Source organism: Alosa alosa, chromosome 9 (assembly GCF_017589495.1).
Source record: "Alosa alosa isolate M-15738 ecotype Scorff River chromosome 9, AALO_Geno_1.1, whole genome shotgun sequence".
NCBI lineage: Eukaryota > Metazoa > Chordata > Actinopteri > Clupeiformes > Clupeidae > Alosa > Alosa alosa.
Window position 1 is genome coordinate 13,738,983 of NC_063197.1, and position 19,522 is coordinate 13,758,504.

The window sequence follows — 19,522 nt, forward strand, 5'->3', positions numbered from 1 at the left end:
ATCAAATCTCTTCTTTTCTTTTTTTGTACTGCACTTCTCTTCTCTTAAGAGCTCTTTCTTTCTGTTTAGTGCTGCTGAGATTAGTGGACTTTGTCAACGTAATCGACCATGACATTTAGAGTGTGTCATGCTGACAATGCAACGGCGTGTTTATTCATTTATACAAAAAAAAGTTAAAGTCAAGTCAAGTCAAGTCATTTATTTATATAGTACATTTAAAAACAACAGGGGTTGAGCCAAAGTGCTGACCAAAGAAAGCTAATAAGCTTAATAAGTCATAACAATAAGATCATACATCTACACAAAGGCCATACATCTACACAAACTAAGTGTGATTATTCGTATCAAGACAGCATTATTAGCAGCGACAAGAAAATAGATAAGATAAATAAAAATAAATAAGAAAATTAAAACAAGACCAAAAACATCATACTGTATTAAAAACAAGTGAGAAAAAATATGTCTTGAGATTGGATTTGAAGGAGGTAATTGTAGGGGAGGATTTGATATGTAGAGGAAGGGTATTCCAGAGCTTTGGAGCAGCTACAGAAAAAGCTTGGTCGCCACAGGTTTTAAGGCGTGTACGTGGGACAGCAAGCAGTAGTTGGTCTTGTGACCTGAGTGACCTGGTAGTAGAGTGTGGGGGCAGAAGTTCAGAGATGTAAGATGGGGCTAAACCTTTAAGGGCTTTCAAAACAGAAAGTAAAATTTTAAACTCAATCCTGAATTTGACTGGAAGCCAGTGTAGCGGAGCTAAAATTGGTGTTACGTGATGACTCTTTTTGGTGTTGGTGAGGAGCCTAGCAGCAGCGTTTTGTACCAGCTGGAGTTTATTTAGATTTGATTGTGACATGCCAATGTACAGAGAATTGCAGTAGTCTAAGCAGGAGGAGATGAAGGCATGGACAACGGTTTCAAGATCAGTTGCGGACAGAATGGGTTTCAGCTTGGCTATGGTTCTTAATTGGTAGAAACTGCCTTTGACTACACTGCTGACTTGTTTGTTAAAATTCAAGGACCCATCTAACTGAACGCCCAGGTTTTTGACTAGGCTATGCAGGTTAGGTGAGAGAGGACCAAGTGCATTGCTTAGGTTGGTGACAGAGGAGGGGGAGCCAAAGAGAATTATTTCTGTTTTGCTTTCATTTAATTGCAAAAAGTTGCATGCCATCCAGTATTTGATGTCCTCAAGACAGCTAAACAGTTTGCTGAGGGTGGAAGTGCAATTTGGACTGAAAGGCAGATAAAGCTGTGTGTCATCAGCATAGCAGTGATATTTCATGTTGTGCTTCTGGAGGATGGAGCCCAGGGGCAGCATGTAGAGGAAGAAGAGCAGGGGGCCTAGAATGGACCCTTGGGGGACACCATATTTACTTGCAGCAATGGAAGAAGACTGGTTACCTACTTTGACACAAAAGGTTCTGTCCTCCAGATAGGACCTAAACCAGTTTAGGACTGAGCCTCGCAGTCCTACTTTGCCATGTAGGCATGCCAGCAGAATGTTGTGGTCTATAGTGTCAAATGCAGCACTGAGGTCAAGAAGGAGAAGGACAGCACATGAGCCAGAGTCTACGGTGAGCAGAATGTTGTTAAAAACTTTAAGTAAGGCAGACTCTGTGCTGTGAAGGGCTCTGAAGCCTGACTGAAACTTATCCAGGATGTTGCAGTTGTTTAGGTGGGAGGAAAGCTGCTGGAAAACAACCTTTTCTAAGATTTTAGAAAGAAAAGGTAGCTTAGAGATGGGTCTAAAGTTTTAGGGGGTCGCTGGAGTCCAGACTGGGCTTTTTTAACAGAGGCTGGACTATGGCATGCTTAAAGCTAGAGGGGACAGTGCCATTGGATAAAGAGCAGTTTATAATAGCTAGTATAATGGGGCAGAGTATACTGAAAACCTCCTTGAACAGTCGAGAGGGCATGATGTCAGAGGGGCAAAAGGAGGGCTTCAAATGAGACACTCCATCTGACAGCTGAGAGGAGGATACCGAAGAGAACAGCTGAAAGGGGCTGATGGGCTCAAGGGTGGAAGAGGGTTTACAGGGGAGATATTGAGCCTGATTTTGTCAGTTTTTTTCAATGAAGAATTTTAGAAATTCATCACAAGTAATTGATGTGTCAGCAGAATTTACAGCAGGGTTAAGAAATGAATTTATTGTTTTAAAGAGAACCCTAGGCCTGTGAGCCTGGGTGTTGATCAACTGAGCAAAATAATCAGCCTTTGCTTCCTTGACAGAGAGTTGATAAAGCTTTAACTGCTGTTTGAAGATTTCATAGGTGACCTGGAGTTTATGTTGTTTCCACTTACGCTCAGCCCTTCTGCATGCTTGACGGAGGGCGTGAGTGGAGTCATTTTGCCAGGGTGTAGAGATAGTGGTCTTTGGTCGTTTTAATTTTAAGGGGGCTATCTGATCCAATTTATGGGAGCAAGCCTGATTAAGAAAAGAGACCAGTTCTTCTATGTTAGTACAGGGAAAAAGTTCAGGGGGATGAGGGTGGGGTAGTAAGGGAAGAGTGAGCTCGAAGAGGTCACAGAAATGTGTGGCTGTGGCAGAGTTAAAAGAACGGGCTAGGTGACAAGGTTGAGGTGGGGGGAGGGGAGGGGCGGGGAGGGCCAGCAACACTCAAACTCTATCAAATAATGGTCAGACACAGCAATGTTGGGAACATTCACATTTGAGATACAAAGGCCCTGTGACAGGACCAGGTCCAGTGTATGACCTCTCAGATAAGTAGGGCCAGAGATTGACTGAGTTAGATTGAAAGAATCCATCAGATTTAAAAATGAATTTACCATTGGCTTGGTAGGACAGCAAATGTGAAGATTGAAATCTCCTAAGATTAGTAATTTATCGGAGTGAGAAGCCATAAAAGACAGGAGGTCAGAAAACTCTTATAAGAAACTGGTAGTGGCTTTAGGGGGTCTATAGACCAGAGCACATAAAATTGGGAAGTGTGCATTTACAAGTAACACCTGAGCTTCAAAAGTAGTATAAGTTTGAGTGGGCAGAGGCCTACACTTGTGTAATTTATTAAACACCGTTGCCAGACCCCCACCACGACCTGAAACCCTGGGAGAGTTTAAAAAACCACAGTGAGGAGGACATAATTCAACAAAGGAGGACAAATCACCACCCCTAAGCCATGTTTCAGTTATAAAAACATTATAACAAACATGGCGCCGCCCGTGATAACAACAATCAAGGTGTGCGTCATTAAAGAGACAGCATCCCTATAACACAGAACGAGATAATACATTGACATCTTTTTCGGAACGCATCTCAGATCAGAGCATAACTCACAATACAGAACACATTTACCACAAGCATATGTAGTTAAGTAAGGAGATACATGTCAATAACAAGCAGATTCGTATGCTTAGATTGTTCATACATAATGTTTTTGAACAGTTTACTTAATGAGCTTCTAACAAAGGTAGGCTGATATATATTTTATGTTTTGGCCCTTCTGTAGAGTTCAAAATAAAATGGACACAACGGAAAAACAACCACTTGATTTTTTTTTTAATTAAGCCATTTAGATTAGTCGACTAATTGAAAAATTAGTCGAAAGATTAGTCGGTAGAAAATTAGTCGTTAGTGGCAGCACTATTTCTGTTGCATCGTTTATAGTGTATGTGCACAATTTAAATAGATTTTGTGTTTGTGTGTGTGTGTGTTTTTGTGTGTGTGTTTGTGCCTCTGGGATCCAGGTGGTTCTGGCTCTGACCAGCTGGAGCAGGATGACTTCCACCCTCTGGACACCGAGGACCTGCTCAGCTTCTCCTACCAAGTAGCCAAGGGCATGGACTTCCTAGCCTCCAAAAATGTACGAGTCGTTCTTTTCTTCTCGGATTCTTTTTCTCTCTTTCTTTAGTGGCCTTGTCTTTTTGCACTCACATTACAATAATACATTTTATTTAAAAGCGTATTTAGGTTAAAAAAATACATCTTAGTGATAGGATAAGTATTTGTACAGTAAGTGATATGGGGTTTGCCAACCTGGAAAGATACGTTTTGAGAGCAGTTTTAAATTCACAGTGAGGGGTTTGGTGGGGAGGCAGCTTCCAGAACCCAGGTGCTCCCCTTCTCCTCTCTTCCTCTTCTCTTCCCCCCTTTCTCCTCTCCTCTATTCCCTTCATTCCTTTTTCTCTTGTTGCTATCCTCCACTGCTCTTCATCCCTCTCTCCCTGATTCCTCACGCAGGTGTGAGCTTACACTGACATTCCGGCCATTTCTGTCATTCATTCGGCATGTTTGAACATTGAAAGCACTGCAGCCGTGTAACATGAAGAGACCCCTCTGTAATCCCTCTGAATTGGCACTGCTGTCTCTGAGCATGTAATGGTATAGATCATTTAATAGTGAAACATCCTTCCTTTCACACTTGAAGCTGTGTCCCAACTCTGTAACCCGAGCAGGCTGCTCATCTGTCTCCGACATAGACATACGATCTTGTTTGCCGATCTGATTACATACATACACACACACACACACACACACACACACTGATACACATACATAATATACATGTAGAACATATACAGACAAACAACCACACAAACACACACACACACACACACACACAAATCTTAAGTGATATAATGTATGTTAAGTGTAATTCATTAGGAGTTCAAATCAATGTGAGCCCTTCAATAAGACACCAGCAGCTCCACTTAGCCAGGTGCTCTGAAGCATAGCGTCTGTCTCCTTTAATGGTCTCATCAATATTTCACCACGTGCCTCTATAGGCCTACTGTATATGTGAATTACACATAAGTATGCACTGTGTAGCCTGACGAGCCAGACCCATATTAAAATGTAGGGTCTGGGGACTCACCGTTGGCAATGCTCAGTCTGAGGGGCGGGATAATCGGTTGTCTTTCAAATTCCCTCTGCACGCAATAGGACATCAATCATTATGTTAAGCCCACCTAACGTCTCTATACACGATGTGATTGGCCCTATCGAAGTTACATTTTTCTAGCTCGCAAGCCAACGGAGAGTTGCTGGACTAGCCCGGGCAGCAAATTACATTTGCTGGTGCTAGGGTGCGTCTAGATTTCTAGGCTATGCACTGTGTGTTTACCAATCAAATTGTGTGTGTGTGTGTGTGTGTGTGTATTTTGTGCAGTGTATTCACAGAGATCTTGCCGCCAGAAACATCCTCTTAACTGAAGGCAGAGTGGCCAAGATCTGTGACTTTGGACTTGCACGAGACATCACAACTGACTCCAACTATGTTGTCAAGGGCAACGTAAGTCTCCCATTTTCTGTCTCTCTTTCAGTGTGTGTGTGTGTGTGTGTGTGTGTGTGTAAATTAGAGTACAGTAGAGTAAAGCTTTAATGTGCCTGAGGTGTGTTTGTGTGTTTGTGTGTGTGTGTGTGTGTGTGTGTGTGTGTGTGTGTGTGTGTGTGTGTGTGTGTGTGTGTGTGTGTGTCGATGCACACTTTTTTCTGATGGCAGTCAGTTCGGTTAAATACAATATTATTCATGACAAATCCTCGTCTTCTGGCTTGTTTTGTCCCGCTCTTAATAGCCAGTGAGGAGTGTGTGTTCTGTGTCTGTAGTCCACCACTTATGATGTATTTCCTGCACAGGCCCGTCTCCCTGTCAAATGGATGTCTCCAGAAAGTATCTTTGATTGTGTTTACACGTTCGAGAGTGATGTTTGGTCATATGGCATCCTGCTGTGGGAGATTTTCTCTCTGGGTAAGCTTGAGCTGATTCCAAATCTGCTCTGAACTTTCGTTAACTCCGGCACACTGTTATTACAGCTGATCCTAGATCTGTAAAGGTTAATAGATCTGATGTTTCCATTAATGAGAAGCATTCATGCTTAAGGTACATGTAATTGTCTATTTTAAACCTGTACTGCTTGAGTGAGTTACTTGGAAACAAAAAATTGTAAAAAGTTAAGTTGAAATCATGACTGAAAAAGCTATATGACCATATTATTTTTCATAATAATAATATATTTTGTTTAATATAATTAAATGTCAGCAAGTAAGAAAGTACAAAATACATTCAGTACAGAAAATATACATCCTAATGTTTCTTACCTGGAATGAAATTTTAATTCTCTTCTAATTAAATTTGCCTGAGAAAAATGTATTCACCGTAAGTATGTTTACAAAGGGTACTGCTGGAACTTAAACTGTGACTGAATGTTTTGATTGGAACATTAGGGAACAAAGTGTGTGAGCAGCAGCTGTATCCACACAGGTATAGAGCCTGGGAATACCCATACGAACCTTTGGCAAATTTGGAATTTGCTCTGCAGGTCCGTCTGGCCAAAAGGCCATTGTACCCCATTTCCAATGTCCCTAAAACACGGGCACGCAAATACAATTGCTAATCAGGCATGGGTATGTATTTCTTTGGAATCGAGTAAACGGCAACTGCATTTGAAACCTTTGTTTACAAGATTGCTGCACTTCTGAAACAATTTGGTAAGAGTTAATGTACCAATTTAAGTTCAATTTCACTGCTAGTTACGCCCCTGCTGGAAGTCGTAGGTCAATGGGCTACTTGCACGAAAGGCTCTCAACGCGGCACCTTCACTCCGACTCACTCCGGCTCTCAATGCGGCATCTTCACTCCGACACTGAATACCTTGTTTGCCCAATAATAACAATTTTAACTCACAAAAATCCTTGTTTATCTTAACGTGTTGATTTACTAGGTGCAACGCCCAACCAGGTCCTTGTAGACACTAATTACATTAACAATAGTGGCACACCTGGTTCCACCGTAATCAGCCGTACGTGCAAAGAGCCATACGTGCAAAGAGCCCATTAACCTTTTCCAGACCCACTCTCAATTCCAATTGAGAAGGTCTGCATGCTAACCACGCTAGTGTAGAGTGACAGTCACGACTGGCTTCTTGCCCAGGTGCTTGTCTGAGAGGTAGATATACAACACTGCTGAGGCTGATGCCTACAAGGAGACAGAGCCAAAAACAGGGCGGGGTGAGACTCCCTAAGACTGCTCTAGCTCTCTCTCTCTCTTTCTGTCTCTCTCTTGCCCAACCAGGTCCTTGTAGACACTAATTACATTAACAATAGTGGCGCACCTGGTTCCACCGTAATCAGCCGTGCGTGCAAAGAGCCATACGTGCAAAGAGCCCATTAACCTTTTCCAGACCCACTCAATTCCAATTGAGAAGGTCTGCATGCTAACCACGCTAGTGTAGAGTGACAGTCACGACTGGCTTCTTGCCCAGGTGCTTGTCTGAGAGGTAGATATACAACACTGCTGAGGCTGATACTTACAAGGAGACAGAGCCAAAAACAGGGCGAGGGCGAGAGACTCCTAAGACTGCTCTCGCTCTCTCTCTCTCTTTCTGTCTCTCTCTTGTTTTCACTGTTCTCTTGTGTGTTCCTCGTACAGGCAGAAGCCCATACCCTGGCATGCCTGTGGATGCCAAGTTCTACAAAATGATCAAGGAAGGGTACAGGATGGATGCCCCTGAGTTTGCACCCAGCGAAATGTAAGTGACCTGGTGTGTGTGTGTGTGTGATTGGCCTTAAATTTGTCTCCAGCCACAGTGATACTACTGCCAACAAGCCCACCTCCCATTTACTCGAGTTCCATCATCTCACTGCATCGTTAGTCAAATGGTCTGCAGCAGAACACCCATGAACCCAAATGTGTTTTCCAAAACACAAGAATACTCACGCCTCATCCAGGAATTTCTCCTTGTTTCCCTTGAACAATCATGTTCCCATGTTTGTGTCTCCATGTGTAAGTTAATTTGGAGGTACACTTCAAATCTGAAATCTGATGTGTAATGAATCCGTGCCGGCATGCTATCACATGAGAAGGAGTACGTGCGCAGGTGCTGAGGACAGGCCTTGATGCTTTGTTGCTGTGCCACAGGTATGTGGTGATGCGCTCGTGCTGGGACACGGACCCTTGCAGGAGGCCCTCCTTCAGGAAGCTGGTGGAGAAGGTGGAGCTGCAGCTCTCTGATGCCACCAAACATGTGAGCTTCAGCTTCTCCTACGCTTTTTTGAATTCTGTAAACCTGTCATCATTGGGACGTTTAGGATGGAGACGTGATGTTGTTGGCAGAACTGTGTTGCTTTTGTTAGGAATTGAAATAACATGAAAACCTCTCCACCACTCTCTCTGTCTGTCACTTGAACTCTACCTACCCCTTACCCGCCTCCCTTCTCTCTCTCTCTCTCTCTCTCTCTCTCTCTCTCTCTAATGCCCTTCCCTCATTCACCATTCCTCTGTAGATTTATCTGAACTTCAATTCACGGTATCCCGCCACGAAGGTCGCTCGTGAAAACCAGCTCTCTCCGATGTCCAGAGCCCGGGCCCTGAGACAGAGCCCCATGGGCCACCACCCGCGCCGCCACAACCACCACCAGCACCAGCGCCAGCACCACCCACGCAGTCCCCCCTCGCAGCCCCTACTGCCTAGAAACCACACTGCGCTCCACGCGAGGGAGGCCGGAGCAAGACCACCACCTCAGGTGTGAGCTCTACAGGGGGGGGGGGGACACCTCCCACCCAGACTTTTTGAATCCACCAGGCTGCCTTGGCCAGTGCCTCAGTAGCAGGACTCCAGCCCAGCGGACAGCACGCTCAGGCTTCAAGCCGCTGATGCCACCCCCATCTCGCTCCCTCCCTCCTTTCCTCCAGCGCACTGCTGGTGCTTCATCCCAAACAAGGGATTCAGGTTGGGGCTGAACCAGAAGAGGAAGAGATGGGGGTGTGGGGGCCCTACTAACACCTCGGACGGAGCAAGTACTCCTCACCCTTTATGGACAGAGAAACAGACTCATGACGTCATTCCGTGGCCCAAGTGAATTATGGGAATTTTGGGGTGATGAGACGAATTTGATGAAACGGGGGTAGAGAGGTCAGTTTCCATCCTGGAGCCGTGTTGGCCCTTTTGTTGGTTCTGACTCATGCTCTTGGCCTGCATCCTAAAGCAGCAGCTCTTCACTCTCTGGGTTATGGCCCAAATGAACAGTGTGTATTGTTGTTTTTGGTCTCTAGAAAAGACTGCGCCAGGATCAGAGCTGCTGATCAGCTTTGCTGGAGGAGTGCCGATCATGTTAAACAAACAGTACTGCCAAAAACTGCAGTGGAACAATTGTATCAACTGTCCCCGCTAGTGATAGATCAGACAGCTGTTGCTAATTTACCTTGCAAATCTCTCCCTGCCACCTTTCGTTAACCTTAAGTTAATCATCAGTTCGTTATCACGGGGAGACTCAATGAGGAACTCTCTCTCTCTCTCTGTTTCACACAGTTCTGCCTTTGTGTGCTCGTAGCAGGTTGTCAGTCTTCTGCAAAAAACAGACAGACGGCGGACTAGCCTGGCCAACCACTCTCCATTTCCACATTTCAAGGACATTTACGAGCTGCGAGATTCCTGAGTTGGCTCGTCAGCATTCCTGATTCTATCCCAAAAAGAAATCCTACTGTTCCTTAATGTGTGTCATTTCCTCTCGGTTGTTTGGTTCAAATGTAGCATTGCATGTACTGTGTTCTCTTTCTCTAGTATTCTAACAGTTACAATTGTTATTCCAGCATCAGTATTTTTTCTCCAGCTCAGTCCAGTTTAGTCCAGATGTGACAGACTTCCATTGTAGTTCATGAGAGTCGGTTAGTAAGCACTTTGTTTGAGAGTCATGTGACTGTGTGTTGACGGTACTGTGGTGGGTCGATGTGTGTGCGTGTTAGTATTGAGTGTGTGCAGTGTGAGTGTGTGTGTGGCCCTGTTGGGCGGGGAACCTTGGGCTTCTGCGGCAGCTTCATGTCAGCAGCAGTTGCTCCATTGTGGATGTGCCCTCTCCCACCACGTGAAAAGAAGAAAAGAACAGAAGAAATGTAAAGCTGAAAGAACATGTACATTTGTATTTATATACATACATATGCTATATATTTACTTTTTAGTGTGTGTGTGTGTATGGTGTTTTTTTCCATGACAGTGTTAACCTACTGCAAAAGCTGGGGACCAGAGGCATGTGGGCTGATTAGCTGATTAGGTAGTGCAGAGAATCAGAAAGTCCTCTGTGCTTTATAGGTTTCTGTGCAATCAAACTTTTGATCAGCTTTATCAAAACGTTCATCACTCAGGCAGGTGTGGTGCTACACCTTTTGCAAACAATAGAAAAGAAGGTGCTTGAGCGCTGCGGCAACAATATTCTGTTTGTTGTTTCCAGGGCAACTTGAGTTCCAGCCAATGTAACGACATCCTCTAAACACTTCCATTTCTAAAACTAACCAGAGCCATTACATGTCTGGAGCAGCCAATGGGAATTCAGCAGTTGTTTATCTTTTATTTTAATAGTCAATGATAAGCTGTTTGAGTATAAGAATTGCCAATTTCCATCGACAGCGTCCATGCTTTAGAGGAATAGCCAGAGGTGAGGTTTGAATTGGCCTAAACCTGCCAGTGGCGTGTATTCTGCTGTGCATGGCTGTTTCCAGTAAGAAGCTCTCATCTAAAAAAGGATTTGGCCAAATATGCATGCACATATACAGACTTTTGCTAGAGGCTGGTAGTGCCCGCTGAGAGGCTGGCAGGTGTGGCATCAGCACAGTGGGGGCTTCTGACTCAGCAGTCACCCGTATTATTCCACTAATGGCATTTGGACCACCGTGATGCCAAGCCTTCCAGCTAGGACCCCCGGTCAGCCGGCCAGGCAGTCAGTCAATGGTGAGTCTCCAGACATCGCTCTGTCCTTTGTCCCTCTCTCTCGCTGTCTTTCTCTCTCTGTCTCACTCCATCTCTCTTGGCCGCTGGTGCAGCTGCTTCCTCTGGCGGAAGTCTCGCTTCCAGTGTCCCCCAGTCGGTAAGATCCGGCGCGCTCCCAAATCCCCCTCCTTACAACTTCCGCCTTCCCACAGAGAGACATTGTTCCGCAGGGCATCTGGTAAATGAACTGATGTGCGTGTGTGTGTGTGTGTGTTTCTGTCTGTGTATAGACCTCACAGGTGAACTTACGGTTGTGTGTGTGTTTATTTCCACGAGGGCCATTGCCTTGTTATGCTCCAGAGATTTGATAAGCATAGGTATTGTACCAGGCTTTCCTGTGCAAACAATCCCCAACCAATGTGACTGCACTGTCTACTGCTACTGCCTAAACCAATTCTTCTGCGTATATAATTCTGAATGTGACATTCCTGAAGGTTGTTATTATAAATATGTTTATAACTGTTCTACTGATTTCAATGTTATTTTGAAATAATATGGTACACTGAATAAGTTATGCTGTATGGCCTGGGCTGTGTAGATTATCATATTAATAATATTACAATGTAATCATATAAGTTGCGTCACATAGGTTGCTGGCCCACGGCATGCTCATCGCCAAAGGTCTTAGTTCAACTGTTTTAAAGGATGAGAATTGATTACCATTATAAATAATTCATTTGAGGTAAAGATAGCAATCCCTCCATCTGAGTCTCAGCTTTGGGCTCCAACATACACAGGCTTCTTCAACTGCTACTGCATGAGTCTGACTAATGCTCTCAGTGTTCTTCAGTGCTCTTGGTTTGTGCTAGCAATGACAATGTATTCACCGATCATACTCATATACTGTATCTGTTATGGCATAATACTGTATTTTCTAATAAGTCTCTAACCATTGGATAGCAAGACAAGTGGTATTCTGTTTATACTCAAGCCAATGTTCAGGTTACTTAATTAACCTCTTAACACATAGCTAATGCTTAATCAGGATAACAATTCCAGTCAGCCCACAGACTTTCAGTCTTACTGTAATTCCCTTCAGGATTTTGCTTTGGATTTGTGTAGCTGTTCTCAATTGAGGCCAGAAGCTGGCTGTCAAATCCAAATCCAGACAAAAACAAAGTTCAGATTGGTACCTTTGATAGCAGATTAGGATTACAGATGGATGGAATTTGATTTGATGACAAATTATGTTTTCCATGTGTATTGTATATTTATTTAACTATTTTTATTTGACAAAAATTGTGTGAAATTGTGTAATCTGTTATCTTATTTGTTGATAATTCTTCACTCTGTAAGTAAACCTCTTACAAAGAAAACACTGGCAAGTGAATTTCATTTTTTATAACATCCTAGACACACACACAATACATTTCCATTGCGGAAATATCACTCTTACTAATTGCTGTTCCTTGCATATTGTTCTCTGATTGATGATTTTCAGACATATTGTCAGCCATCTGTGCTGGCATATGAGGCCCTTTGATGCCAGAGGCGATTATCTTCACTAACTGTTGTTGCTTATGTATAGCAACTACGGTCTGGAGTACTCACTCACTTTGGCTGTGCCACTGCTCAGTGGACTGTAGATTATTTTTAAAGCTCACTTCCTTTGCCCGCACAGTCAGATAGGAATTTAAGTGTTGGCTGGCGTCCACCAGCGGCCATCTGCAACAACAGAAACAGAGTACCCCTTTCTTTCTCTCTTTCTGTAGCCCATATATGGTTCAGACATCCTCACTGATAGAGTGAAATCCCAGGAATCCCCTGGACATCTCTAATGGACACTGCAGACCCACTTAGTGGTCTTGCAGTCACAGAACATGCTTGGCTGCAGTGCTGGTTAATTAATACCCATGCAAATCCTTAACCCAAACACTGCAGATTAGCAGATTACAGTCACTTTAAAGCAACACAATGTAGTCCTTTTACCTTGAAATAACGACTTGCTAGGTCGTGGGTAGGGGGATTTTAGACTGAATTGGTACGAAGTATGTTCACAATTGATGAAAAGGGGAATTCTTATGTTGTGTTACCAAGACCTTAATCATATCACAGCTTTGGAGCTGTATCCTTGACCATTATCTGTAACCTGACACTGACCCTATACACAAACCACATGCATAAACCATAACCAATATATTACCCAAACATTGCTGGCAGTGACGTGAGCAGTCACATACACTCTAACCGTTTAGCTCCTTATATCTGTACTCCGTGTCCAATACTCAGTTACATGTTAGGAGTCTCTCAAGGATGGAAAAAAGTCCCAGGACTTCAGCCTGATGACGGGTCTCGCTCGGGTCCCAGAGCTCTGCTCTCGGATCCATTGTTTTGCTTTGTTTCTTGTTTTGCAGCCATCTGATAAGACAAAGAGGATATCCCACCATTCACCGAAAGAGAGAAAACACAAAGAAAGCAGAATGACTCAATGCTTTGTAAAGACGTGAGAGTACCATCTGAGCGCAGACACTTAAACAGAAGAACAGCTGGAAGGAACCAGAAGAACCGATGGGTTCCCTCTCACCTGCACCAAACAACAGGTGTTCATACACAGCACTTTCAATCTTCAAAAATGCACCCGGCTGAAGCACCACCCACTACCTTGATACAAAGATATGGATATCCCCTGCAGTGACAGACCAAGTACACTTGATATTGTGGAAACATAGATCATGCTTTCCATCATACTCCAAAAGCAGAGCAGCATGCTTGATTTAATTTCCAGAGATGTGACAGAGATTATACTGGAATCACATTAGACCAGAATAATCAGAATGTTAAAGCAATTTCATGGCTATCCCAAACAGGTCAGATGGATGACAGACTTCAGGGCTCTTATTTATTAGCTTTTTTTTATTATTAGCTTTTTTTTCCATGTTGATGACAACACATTTCAAAAGAGAAAGCAATTTCCTACAACCCAAAGGAGAACCCATTAAAGACATAGCTAAGCAAGGGGAAGAGAGATGGCTTAGAGAAAGGTAGAAAAAGAGAGGAAGAGAGAGAGAGAGAGAGAGAGAGAGAGAGAGAGAGAGAGAGAGAGAGAGTTGCCCCGGCAGGATTCCTTTTTGCCCACACCTGATTAATTAAGCTGGTGGTGCATGTAATGTGGTTGTGAGGGCTGTGGGTCCTTGCTCACCGCCACCTCAGGATGAACAAGTCAGCACTTTTCATTCCATCTGTCTGTTGCTCTCCTTCATTTCATCTCCCTCTTTCTGTTCCTCGTTATGGTATATATTCCTGTCTTTCTCTATCTCTCCTCTCAGACACACACTCTTTCTCTTTCCCTCTCAGTTCAATTCCATGCTTTATTAGCATGACAGTAGGTACAGTGTTGCCAAAGCACAAAACAAAACAGTGTAACTATTTGTACAATACCAATAACCTCTCTCTCTCTGGCTCTCTTCATCCCACTGTCTTTCTCCTCCTCCCTCTTCTCTGTGTCTTTCTCTTCGCCTCTGGAGCTGTCGTTATCTCTCCAGCACTCTAATTTGTCTTATTAACTCTCCCTCTTTTTTTTCCCTGGAAGGAATGGTTGGAAACTGTTTCACCACAGCAGACAATAGTCTCCATTTATTGCATAATGACTTGTGCCAACTGATACCACAAGGTTTGGTGGGAAAACAAACGCGTATTTGTCAGGGTTTTCTAATCCTTAGCATGGGATGCCTCTCGTTTCACCATCACTCACTTCAAATGAGGCGAAAGCCTAAAGCCAGGGCATGTGACACGCAGACTTGTGACTTGCTTCATTACCACCAGTGTAGTAACCAGATTGGTGGCGTGTGTGGTGTGTATTTATGTCTGTGTTTGTGCATTTGTGTGTGTGTGTGTGTGAGAGTGTGTGTGTGAGAGAGAGGGGGGTAATAAAGGGAATGTTGTGGCATGTACTGTGTCTGTATGTGTGTATGTTAGCAGGTACGTCCTATTATAAGAGGAATAAGTGTACAGGATGAATAGTATGAAGAGCAGTAGAATATGGCTATGTATAAGTGCAATTACATTATGTACATTTATAAATAAATAGAACACTATGGGTGGGATAGGGTAGTGCAATTGTCTGGCTGTATGCAATCACTGCGCCCAGGTAGCAGTGTTTTGCCAACAGAAGAATATAGTTCCGGGTATGTATCGGCTATGGATTCTTCCTTTCTTTCTCACACTCCACAAAAGGTATGAGGTAATTCCAGACACACCCCACACTTAACCACAGTCCTGGCATGACTGCAACACCCTTCCCATCAGCCGTGGAGTGCAACACCCTTCCCATCAGCCATGGAGTGCATGGAGTGTTCTAACCGAAGATCTCAGTATGGAACGTGAACTTGAGCCTGTTGCAGACAGTGAATGTTTTTTTCTCAGGGTGTGGAGGCGGTCCTTTCATTGTGTAAGTTGTGACTGGGACATAGACATGCATGGAGGAGAAGATTATAGCCTACATCTGTATACAAATCTGTGCAAAACATGTCTAGCCATGTGTAAGTGTGCCTCTTTCCTCTCCATTGCACACATCATTACACACAGACACACACACACACACACTGTCGAGACCCTGACCAGAGACACAGAACACACATATTTCTGTCTTTGTTTTTTACTTTCTTCTTCTTGCTGTCTTCCTCTCCCTCTCACTCTCCCATAAATGCATGTATTGCACATTCAAAACGCCCGTATGTGCATAATGAGCCTCCAGGTGGAATTAATGCATCACCATAAAATCTATCCGTATAGGCTTCCCCCCCCCGCCACCCGCCCCCACACACACACACACCACACAAATACAAAACACACGTACACATCATTCATCCAATGATTGCATGGAACACTTCCATCTGTTGGTCTATAGTCTTTCCACAACAGGGTATCTCTCCCTGGCCATCGCCATTCAGTTGCGTGTGAGTGACACTGCAGCATGTGTCCTCATAGTGCTTGAAAGTGAATAATTGAATAACTCGGAGGGTAAAAATAAAAGCTCTGACCAGGGCAGCCACAGGGGTTTGTGTCCAATTGGTGATCTGGCCGAGGGTTAAGCCATGGAACATTCCACTGGCCGTAGGGCTATCACCTTCCTCCGTCTCATCAAAGATGCAGTGGCGGAGAGCCAGAGGTCACTGAGCACCACTGTTTCCACTGTCATTCTATTCTGTGTTATTGTGAGTGTCACTCACTTGTAGAAAACGCATGTTTAATGTTTGTATTTCCTGTGAAGTTTATGGGATATGATTTGTTTATTCCTGAAGACATGCAGTCCATGGCCTCGTAATTTATTGATATGTAAGTGTTAGTGAAAAGGAAAGGTGGTGTGTTATTTAAGTGGGAAAAAAGGTCACCATCTACAGTACTGAAGTGTAGAGGTGTACGCACATCTATATACATTTTACAGGTCCTGGATACTGGGAATATTAAGTAAAACAAAAGAAAAGAGAAAAGACCTCACCATCTACAGTACAACAGTTTCAGACAGCAACTTTCCGTGAGGGGATGAGCTTTACGTGAGAGGAAATAATTCTAATCTAAACCCCTAAGAGAGCAACTCTTTAAGTGGTCTTTCTCAGCATCTGTGGAAATCAACTTAACAGAGGCAAAGTAGTAACCTGGAACTTTTATTGTAAACAGTTGGGTCTGGAGAGTGTGGAGAGTGCTTTAGAAAGAATCCTGTGGTTGATTGTTTTTCTGGAGAAATACAGTTTCACAGGAAATTCTTGTGCAGTGACAGAATGGTCTGTATTGCATCTGTGAGGATTGCCCTGCACACTGTGAAGAAACAGGGTCATTCATTTCTGACGCTTCATGGACTTCATATGTCATCTCGTCTGCAGATGGCCAGTGGCCTGTGTGTGTGTGTGTCTGTGTTGGGTAGATGCTTACGCAGGGGACTCAGGAAACATTCTTCACCAGTTAAACTGCATGCTCCAGTGACCACATGACTAAAAACCCTCCACATGGCCTCACATGTACTGTATATCTGTGTGTGTGTGTGTGTGTGTGTGTGTGTGTGTGTGTGTGTGTGATTGAGAGAGATCATGCATGGAATGTACAGAAGGATAAGTCTGTTAGAGGAAGAAACAGGGAAGAAATATTTGTTTACAATCCAGTTTCAAAGTATTAATGCAAACACAGCTTAAGTAATTATTTGCTGAGCAGGCTTAAGGTGGTTTTAAGATAGTTGTAAAAACATTGACTGCTTCTGACATTACTTTCCATCCATCCTAGCTATTTAACATGTCCTAAAATGCCCTTGCGCTTTTATTGTGCTTATTCTATGCCCACACAAACACCAAACTGAATACGTTCCTCAAAGTCGCCAACGCTCTCTCCCTGACCACAGGTGGGTGCATGCCCTGTGCCTGCTGACTGGCATAACTTGGTCATGGTGATGATTTTTACATCATACATTATGGTATCAAAACCAGTAGGCGCCAGCAACTTGTTCAGTCATGTTTTTTTAGTTGTTGTTTTTTTTCTGCTTGTGCTTTACCGTAAGATGAATCACTGTCTAAATAGTTACAGTTTTTCCACCTCCACATTGTCTCTGTAGCTGTCTATTATATTATGTTATATGATGATATTATGTCTTGCTTAAACTGTTTTACTATATGCCTCTGAGATTTCTTCATGTTACTGTAACATTATTTACATGTATTCATTTAGCAGACACTGTTGTCCAAAGTGACTCACATATGTCAACTATATCAGCGGTCCCCAACCACCGGGCCGTAGCCTACGACATGAGTTTAAAAAAAAATGCATGCAAACTAAACTAAATTTAATTCGCAATAATGTCACGTTTTTACATGGCATAGGCCTATATGCAGTTGTTTGATTGCACGCATGTTTGCATTTAGCAAGGTCTATTTTCTTACGTCTGTCTTTCCATGCATCAACACTTTTACATATTGCCTTCAGCTCGCAGCCTCAGGTCAGCTCACTTCACTTGTTCTTGGCGAGCGGTAGTGTCACACGAAGTTAGCTAAACTGCTAGAATGAGCAACAAAAACAAGCATCTTTAGCAGGTCACTGGCCAGAGTGTTTGAGTTCGCGAGCAGAAAAAAGTCACCATTAGCTGCACATTTTAGTGATGAGGACTGGGTGTCAAAACTTCAAGCTTACCTGTGTGACATATTCGGGTTGCTTAATGACCTCAACCTGTCACTCCAGGGGAGAATGGCGACTGTCTTTAAACTGGCAGATAAAGTTAAATGCGTTTAAAGCCAAGCTTGATTTGTAGGGACGACGAGTGGACCGTCGGGTGTATTTGATATGTTCCAAACAGTAGTGGGGGTTTTGGGAGAGACTGAGGCAGGGCCCTTTCTCTACGCTGCTGGTCTTGCCCGATCACCTTGTTAAGCTTTCAAATGAGTTTGGCGTTACTTACAAGGATACAAGGAAGTTTATTGTCACATGCATATAGTTACTGGAAGTAAGAAATGCAGTGAAATTATGTCTGGTGTCAGCCTATTTGTGCATTAATGTCCCATCCTTCAAAGATTCACGGCAAACCAATGAGTGGGTCCGCAACCCATTTGTCAATATCCCGAATAGTCCTAACTTGTCAGCGCAGGAGGAAGAGCAGTTGATCGAAATTGCAAATGACGGTGGTCTTAAGAGTGTGTATAAGGAAACCTCTCTGGCGGGTTTTTGGATCAAAACCAAAGCAGAATATCCCGAGATAGCCGTAAAAGCGCTGAAAACGTTTCCCACCACGTATGTATGCGAGGCCGGGTTTTCGGCAATGACTGAAATGTCCAGTCGATTGCGCAATTTGTCTAGTTGCAAACACACTGAGGGTGTCACTGTCTTCCATCACCCCCAGATGGAAGCTTCTTGTATCAGGGAAACAAGCAGGGCTCCCACTGATTATATTCGTAATGCACGTTTAGTTCCCATGTTTTGTTCCCATATTTTGTTAAGCATGTTCACACTTATAGATGTAGCTTCAAGTTGTTCAATATTCATAGTTCATATTGTTCAATTTTCACTTCTTCAAGTTCACGTTTTTCACAAGAGATCGTTACCTTCACTGTTCATACATAACTGGAGCTAGTTCTTTTCAAGTAATGCATGCACAACACATATGGAACAAACCCCCCCACTGGTCCGTGAAAAAAAAATAGGAATCAAACCGGTCCATGGTACATAAAAGGTTGGGGACCCCTGAACTATATTACAAGAGATTACATTATCCCTGGAGCAACTTGGGGTTAGGTGCCTTGCTCAAGGGCACAACGGTGGAAGCTGGGAATTCAACCCACAACTTCAAGGGTTATTAATTCCTTTGATCACTGAGTTGAGGAAGATTAAGAACAGCTCATGGCTGTGTTGCTTGATCCAAGAACAACATGAGTTGATAACAGTAACAAAACACAACGTCAATCTTATTGGTCACAACCAGCACTGTAATGGAAAACAACAGTTCCTCTTCTTGCCATGAACCTGTACCAAGGACAATGCTTGTCAAAACATCGTCCATTAAACAAAACAGCCTCATTACCTGGATACCTTTGCAAAACAAGAGGAGAGCAGGAGGGAGGGTGCCCTCATTATGGTGTGTCCGCTGGTACACATTGTGGTGATGTGTGAGTGACAGTCTGTAATATTGCCTCTGGCATCTCAGAATGTCTTACTGGCACCACATTTTATAAGAGTGACATGAAATGAAAGGATGGTGGGCCTTCCTAGCTCTCGCTCTCTCTCTTTTACTCTTTCTCTCTCAATCTCTCTTTCCAACTCTTTTTCTCTCTGTCTGTATCTTACTTATGTTTTTCTGTTTTGTTTTTCTATTTGTTTACATTCTCCTGTCTTCCT

General features: G+C 43.5%; 1 protein-coding gene across 4 annotated transcripts in view; it reads left to right on the plus strand.

The window, feature by feature from the left end:
- Positions 1-12,017, plus strand: part of kita (KIT proto-oncogene, receptor tyrosine kinase a) — a 40,278-nt gene extending 28,261 nt beyond the window's left edge. For 3 of the 4 annotated variants that reach the window (XM_048252864.1, XM_048252865.1, XM_048252866.1), the window contains 6 exons: positions 3,707-3,822; positions 5,128-5,250; positions 5,595-5,706; positions 7,387-7,486; positions 7,876-7,981; positions 8,241-12,017. In XM_048252864.1, coding sequence (XP_048108821.1) covers positions 3,707-3,822; positions 5,128-5,250; positions 5,595-5,706; positions 7,387-7,486; positions 7,876-7,981; positions 8,241-8,486 — 803 coding nt within the window. In that variant the 3' untranslated portion in view covers positions 8,487-12,017. Of the gene's footprint in view, positions 1-3,706; positions 3,823-5,127; positions 5,251-5,594; positions 5,707-7,386; positions 7,491-7,875; positions 7,982-8,240 lie in introns of those variants that run through there. The other variant, XM_048252867.1, reaches the window with a different exon arrangement.
- The last annotated feature ends 7,505 nt before the right edge of the window (positions 12,018-19,522 follow it).